Source organism: Fragaria vesca, linkage group LG4 (genome assembly GCF_000184155.1).
Source record: "Fragaria vesca subsp. vesca linkage group LG4, FraVesHawaii_1.0, whole genome shotgun sequence".
NCBI classification, from domain to species: Eukaryota; Viridiplantae; Streptophyta; class Magnoliopsida; order Rosales; family Rosaceae; genus Fragaria; species Fragaria vesca.
Genome location: NC_020494.1, coordinates 4,188,558 through 4,195,997, shown reverse-complemented (window position 1 = coordinate 4,195,997; position 7,440 = coordinate 4,188,558). Strand labels below are relative to the sequence as shown.

General features: G+C 39.8%; 1 protein-coding gene across 1 annotated transcript; it reads right to left on the bottom strand.

The window, feature by feature from the left end:
• Positions 1 to 2,901: 2,901 nt before the first annotated feature.
• On the bottom strand, positions 2,902 to 7,053 carry LOC101297923. Its single transcript, XM_004296454.1, has 3 exons — positions 5,654 to 7,053; positions 4,732 to 4,948; positions 2,902 to 4,508 (listed from the first exon to the last, which is right to left on the bottom strand). The coding sequence occupies exons 1-3, from the start codon at positions 7,051 to 7,053 to the stop codon at positions 2,931 to 2,933; spliced, it is 3,195 nt and encodes a 1,064-aa protein (XP_004296502.1). The 3' UTR covers positions 2,902 to 2,930.
• Between the last annotated feature and the right edge of the window lie 387 nt (positions 7,054 to 7,440).

Sequence of the window (7,440 nt, the reverse complement as noted above, 5' to 3'; positions counted from 1 at the left end):
AAATCTGTTATCTCGGCCTCTCCCCCAACTAGATTGGAGAAGACATCTCCAAGGAGACCACCAAGGACCCGAAGGTCAAGGTCCCATCGTCTCCGTCATGCCCTCCGCAGCTCCACCGCCACCCTAGTCATGGAGAGAACACCAGATTTGTATTGGGTTGTTTTGGGTTTGGTGGATGTAGATGGATGAAGGATTGAAGGTTTGAGATCCGTTGGGGGTGTTGAATAAGATTGTGAAAAAAATTATATGGAAACCCAGATTCGGGAGGTTGATACAGAGAGCTAATTCATATAGGTGAAGAACATGCTTCAGAAATTCCCATAAATTATGATTCAATTGGTGATTCTTTTTTTTTTTTTTTTTTTTTTTTTTGAGAGTTCCAATTAAGGTTGACGGTGTTATTATTGGAGTTAGTGAAAATAGAAAGTTAGATTAAATCAACGGCTGAGATTGTATTCTGACAGTTGGCTCCCATGCACCACGGTGCATACAAGAACTTTCGCTAGGATCTAGAGGTTTTGGTTATTCTATGGTGTTATCTCTACTGGTGTTATTTCCGGAAACTAAATGTTATAATTTCGATGCTTTTTAGTTTATCAACGAATGATGATTTCCCTTGCACGTGGTCTGGGGGTCTATGAACACAGTGTTAAAGAGGGTGAAGTGATTTGTTTGGATGTTGGTGACGAGGTCTAATTGTGATGCTTAAGATCAAATATTTCAAATTTTGGCTAGGGGTTGGAGCTTGGTTTGTTGATGTTCCTATTTGTGACGTATGCATAACTGTAGATCTTGTTAGGAATTTGTGTTGTGATGTTCTGTTATAACCAGCTACTCCAATGTGTTGTAATCCTTTTGGTAACTATAAATTTTAATTCTTTCATTTTTGTTTTTTTTATTTTATTTTTTTATTTTATTTTTTAATTATCCTCTATGCTATTTAAAAATGGACAACTACAGACCATCTTTTCTCCTTTGTTTAGCAAAAGGTCTTATTTAGCAAAGGATCACTCAAAGAAGTTGGTAGTGACTTGTAAGTGGAGGTGGAACTCAGCTCCCTATATGGCTATATGCTAGACGTTCCACTTTGATAAATTTTGATTAACATAATCAGTTAAACTAGAACCAGAACATACAGATATCTAATCAGTTGGGGTTTTAAATGTCTCAAAAAGTATCATTGCCTTGAAGGACATGGGCATTCTTTTCCCTTCCTTTTTCCCAACAAGTTCTTTATAGTTAGTTGATATGTCATGAGGATTATTATACACTAATTTGGAATAACGATGCAATCATGAACAAAGATGAACGGTTGTACTGCACAATAAGCTTGATTATACTTTAGAAATTGCAGAAAAGCTTAATGTCTCATTGATTAAGGTGTTATATATTCACTGAGGCATCAAATCTCTTTTAAGCTGATGGTGTGGAACTGCGGTTTTAGGTTAGCCTAAATTGCTAGATACATAGAGATATTGCATTTGTCAAAGAAAGATATGCAAAATATGAATTGGATGAATAAAAGTCCCTCAAAAGCCTCAAAAGGGTTCATGTTGTGGTATAGTGGTGGTGAATGAGCATGCGTAAGTTGAAAGAGTACGTTGGGATTATGGGTTCAATTTGATTGTACGGGTTGGGACCAGTTCAATCTGTATGGCTGGTTGAATATAGAAACAAAACATACAAAAAGAAAGTGTTTGTGATTAAAATTGGAGAACAACAGAAAAGAAATGTTCAACCAAAGAATGAAGCAAGGTAGCCATCGAATTGTATAAATGTTCCATGTGTTTCTGCTATTTCCCCTCAAAATTATAAAGGGAAGAAGTCTGGTAAAATGCATCCAAGAGAGTCATGCGACAAAAAGAGGTGTTGAGAGTAACAAACATGCACAGCTTAAGATGCTAAGACAAGGTGTTTGATGAATTATTTCTAAGAGAATAAAATAAAGACAATAGGTAAGTAAAACAAGTTAGCGTACGAACTTCTTTATCCTATCTTAATAGTTTTTATCGAGAGTGGAGCCCCATTTTGAAATTAAAATATGGGGCTCTTTATTTAGCACACTTTAAGGTCACTTTTTTACATATCCACCGTTTAGTGTCTAGAACATAGTGCGTAGATCATATTTGCAAAGTTTCATTCAATTTGAAGATTATTTTAGGTTCCGGAATCGTGTTTGGACAAATTTTGTTCTATTGATTCATTTAATCTAGTTTGGTGCTCAAATGATCTCCAAATTGCATGAAACATTGCAGGAATGATCTGTATACTATGTTCTACACATTGAATGATGGAGATGTGGAAAAGTGACTTAAAAGTATGTCAAATAAGAAGCCCCGCACTTTAATTTTAAAACGGGGCTCCACTCTGGATAGGTATATACACACACATATATGTACATATATACATACGTACACATTAACAATCGCTTCTAATGTAATGGCTCAATCATATGATAGGTATGTTCTCCAATAGCCGAGTGATTATGAATGTTTTAATTATGTTTTTCCTGAAATGGATGTAGGCAGCCATCTTTTTTTTTTAGGATGAAAATGTAGGCAGGTTGTTGACTATTAGCATGCATCTTACATTTCTCTCTGTTAACTGTCTGGTTTGTGTTTGCCCTGGACAGCAGTAAAGCTTTTCTTCCTCATAATTTGGAGAAAGAGAAAAATGAGAGGGGGAAGAACAGACTAATATGCATTGGAACAAGACAGAAATAGGCAGAATAACATTGTTAAAAAGGAAAATACACATCCTATTTAGAGAATTAGCAGTAGTTACCCAAACATAGCCTTACTACAAGTATACCCAAACCAGAACCTTCCCAAGTATACCCAAACCAGAACCTTGCAAGTATACCCAAACCAGTACCTTAGCCTCCAAGTTAACACAGCCTTGAGATGGAGTCATGTTGTTTACTCCCTCACTCAAGAAATTTGGATTTTCTTGGGAAGGCAAGAGCCCAAGAAACCCTCCAAAATGCCTTCTTCTTTACCCCCCAAACATAGCCTTACAAGTATACCCTCTTTCCCGCCAAATATAACCGATTTTAGGCTTGTTTGGAAAATGTCTTTTAGCCATTTCTCAAACAAGCTATTGGGAAAAGAACCAGACCCAACAGATATCTCCTCTAACACCCTCTTATCCACACTAAAACTAACCCCATTTTGTTTCCCATGTACACCCTCAAAGCACCCTTCAATCTTGGACAAGAAAAGCTCGGTGGCCTCTCGATCTCTAGCTGGGCTTCGATTGAAAACGAAGATGTTCTCGATTGATTCGAGGAACCCAAGTGGGTTTTGGACATCCGTGGCAGAGTCCCGGGTCAAATCACTTGAAATAGGACTCACCTCCCCTGCATTGTCTTCTATTTCATTGTCCTCACCGGCTTTGAGGTTGAGATCAAGGTTACTGTTGAAGCTTGATTGCCTTGAGAAGTCCTTCTTGCTATTCACATTCTCAAAGGCAACAACCACACTTGAATCCTCCTTCTCTTCCAATCTTGGAGATTTGGCCTTGTTTTCAAGCTCCCAGTCAGCTTTTCGCTTGTGGTCGAAGCTAGCTATTCCAAAACTAGGACTGGTACTTTTCTCATCAACTTTCAACTTCATTTGGATTATAGAACCCTGGTACTCATTTCTTGCGGACTCACCCTTGGTCAAAATGAATATTCCTTGGCTTTGATTCCCATCTCTTCTACTCACTTCTCCACATTTTCGAGCCTCAAAACCATCAGCTAGGAATTTCAAGAACTGTGCATCAGCCAAATCAATATCTTCTACCAACACAACTAGCTTGTCACTGGATTTCAAGGCTCTTTTTAGTTTTTGCACTCTAGGATTCATCTCATGTTCCCGTTTGTTCATGTTGATATGCAAGAGTGAATCAGCAGACCCCAGAACCAACTCTGCTATCGCCTGAGCCAACCTTCTTTTTCCAATGGAGTCATTTCCATCAATCAGAAACAAAGTCTCTGAACATGGTTTGGAGCTGATTATGGCTTCCACTATTGAGGGAATGGATTCAGATTGCCAAGGCACATTCTCTTTCAAAAGCTTACACATGTCAGCTCTCTGCAGCACTGATTTTCCTGAATCAGAAAAGACAGAGTTGCCAAGAGCAAGTGTGATCTTCACTTCCTTATCTTCACTGAGTTTCAACGAATCCAATGTTGGTTCCACTATTTCATGCTTTCGAGCCCCATTTTCGAAATTGAACTCAATTGTGCTACATGATTGTTGTCTCCTGAACCGAGGCACCAGATTAGCGCCATCGCTTGCAGGGTCTGAGGCTGGATGATCAGCAAAAGAGATCGAATTCAGATCTGGGAAGATGCCATTCCTAGTTGACAACCAAGGGTACGATGAAGTACTATAAGAATGGTTCTTCCCGGTTAAGCTTTGATGGTTGTACGAAGCGGGGATTGAATGATTATGGTTATGCCTTCCTTGGTGCAGACTGTAGCATAACCTGTTCCACTTTCTCCTCAATTCAAGCACTTCATCCTGAAAGAAAGAACAATGTCATATATCAGAACAAAAATTAATAAGGAAATTATGTGTGTGTTTCAATTTAAGAAGTCTATACGGAACCACATTTAATTTTAGTACAAAGATATGTTGACAGATTAATTTTGCTGAACAAATTTAGGGGTTCTAAATTCTTGTCTGCCTAAAGTAGTGAACCAGTGATACATAAGTCAAAAGTTAAGAGACAAATATTGGTTACCTTTTGACTGGCTTCAGTATCAAGTGGTTGAAGCCACGCAGGCAACTTCTGCTGGCCAGATTTGAGCAACTGAGCTTCTTTCTCATAATTTGAATAGCATTCTTCACAGCAAGGGAGCTTACTATGATCTTGTTCATGATCCTTGCTGCTACTGAATGGCTTTGTTTCCAGCACTTCGGATGAGTTTTGAGAAAAGTTAACTCTCGAATCATGGACACTGTAAAACATGATGCAACATGCAACAAATTAGCTCCATGTATCAACAGTAAATGAAGAAAAATATTTTAAGATGAAGCAGCCAGAAAAATCTTGGTTAATAGAAATTACAAATACATATATCAGACACAAATGCCATGATCTCAGATGTTTGTCCATCGTACTTTAACGTTAAGTTTACCTTTTTGTTCCCTTGACAAATAGGGACAAATTCATTTTTCTAGCTTTTCACTAAGTATAAGCATAGTCTTCTGTGATTTGTACAGTACAGTCCAAATGTTTTGAAACATAGACAACAAAAAAAACAAGGAAAGACCTGTAATATTTGTGAAAGAAAAAAGTAACTTATTAAAGGTGATGAAGTGATGAACAAGGAAAAAAAGGGATCTTGTAAACTTATTTTATGTTTCCATCTGTAAATTATGTAATTTTCATCAGAGGCTTGTATATCCTGACAAAACCAAAGAGAAAACAAAGCTACTGTGGTTTTGTACATCTGTCTCACTTTTCCCCAGTGGTTTCTGCTTTCATGCAGATTGCAGACCATGTATAGGCTGTTGTAGTCTGAGTAATTTAGGCTCAGTAGCAAAAAATACAAAGTAATTTAAGAAAAAAGCTCATAACAATGGAGGATCTTTATACATAACATTCATACATGCATACATGATATAAGTTACAGACATGAACAATATAATATAAAATATACCTGGAAGCATGGAGACTCAAACCAAGACCTCCTGATGGAACTGAAACAGCTTGAAGACCCCATTGAATCTCAAGAGAAGGTTGCCTCATTTGGCATCTCATGTATGTTTGATAACTGGCAGTAGCCATCAACCAAACCTTTGGCTTTGTGCTTGAGAATGAGCTGCTTTCATAATCTAAAACCACCTTTGAAATTCCTGAAACTAAATGCTCAGCTGGGCTATACCCACCAGAGACTAATCCTCCTTCTTTCTCATCACTAATTGTCCACTTCAAGTCTCCAATGTAAATAATAGCACCACCTCCTCCATAGTGATCCAGTTTCCTTTTGAGCTCTGTGATTTTGGATTCCACATCTTCTCTCTTCATGTACCTCAGAGAAACATGTGGGAACTGAAACTTGACGAAATGGGTTGATTTCAGTTCCTCAGGAACCTCTGCACCTTTCTCTAACCTCCCCATGACCTCAGCAACAAGGCCTTCAGTAATGGACACAGAATCACCCACAATCACAGTGTTCCTTTTCCTACTGTTCTTCCTCACCAAAACCTCAAACACCAACTTCACATCTTCCTTGGTATAAGAAACAGACTCTGCAGGAGTACTAATGGAGCTGACATTGAAGGGAAGAAGTAACTTCTTTGGTCGTGAGGAATAAAGAAGTGGGTTTTGCTCAGAAGCGTAGGTCAAGAAATGGGTTTGCCAGAAATTCCCAGAGGGAGTGATATGATGATGGTTTAGATTTTCAGGAGCAGTAGGTGAACAAGGAGAAGAGAAAACCCCACCAGTGTTATTATAACACTGAAAAACAGAGGAAACAGAGGAAACAGAGGAGGTGTCCTCTAAGTTGTTCTTGACAGAAGTACTCGAAAACCCGGCTTCCCTCATAACCCTACTAACACTTGGGTCATCCAAGATGGAGATTATGAGCTGCTCAAGCTCAACCTTGATCGTCAGAAGCGGCTGCTGCTGGTTCTGCTGCTCTATGCACCCTCTTCTCTGGTGGGCTTGGGCCCTTTTCAGAGCAGCAATGAGAGCATTGGACAGAGAAGGCTGCTGCTGCTGGTGATGCTGGCCGTGGCTCACAAGGAGAGGACTGGCGGCGCCGCCACCTCCGGAGGGAGGCGTGGTGGGGAGTCTGTTGAGGGCCACATTGAAGCAGAGCTCCAGGGCCCTGCATTGAAGAGGGTGGTGATGTGGCGGGTTGTGATTGGCTGCAGCGGCAGCTTTGAGACAGGCCCGCCGTAAAAGACTGGTTCTTGAGGCGAGGAGAGTGGCGGCCACGTGGAGAGGAGTGACCTGAGCATGGCCTCTCCGCCTGGCTAAGCTGAGAGAGTGCTTCAGAACCGAAGCAGCCTCCGCTGTGAGGGTCTGCTGCACCGCACAACCTCCTGAGCGCATCACTCGATCAAAACCCACCCCCCAATCCCTCCCCTGTTAGAGTTCTTCAACTCTATGTTTCTTCACCCAACACAAAGATCAAGTCTTTTACCCTTAAACAACACCCCCAACCCAATATGGTTACCTCTCTAACCTGAGAGAAGAATGAAGAAGTAGAAGAAGAAGAAGAAGGAGAAGAAGAGGTTGGCTTTGAGTTTGAGAGCTGAGAAAACCAGGCTAGAGTTGAGAGTAGAGTAGCTTCTTTATACTTCATGATGTTTGGGTTTCTGTTTTCTTTTTGTTATTTATTTTCTTTCTATGAGTTTTGCTTTTTTGCTTTTCTCTTTCTTCTGCTTTGTTACAGTTGAGAGACTGAACCCATCTTTTAATGATCATCACCCATTTGTT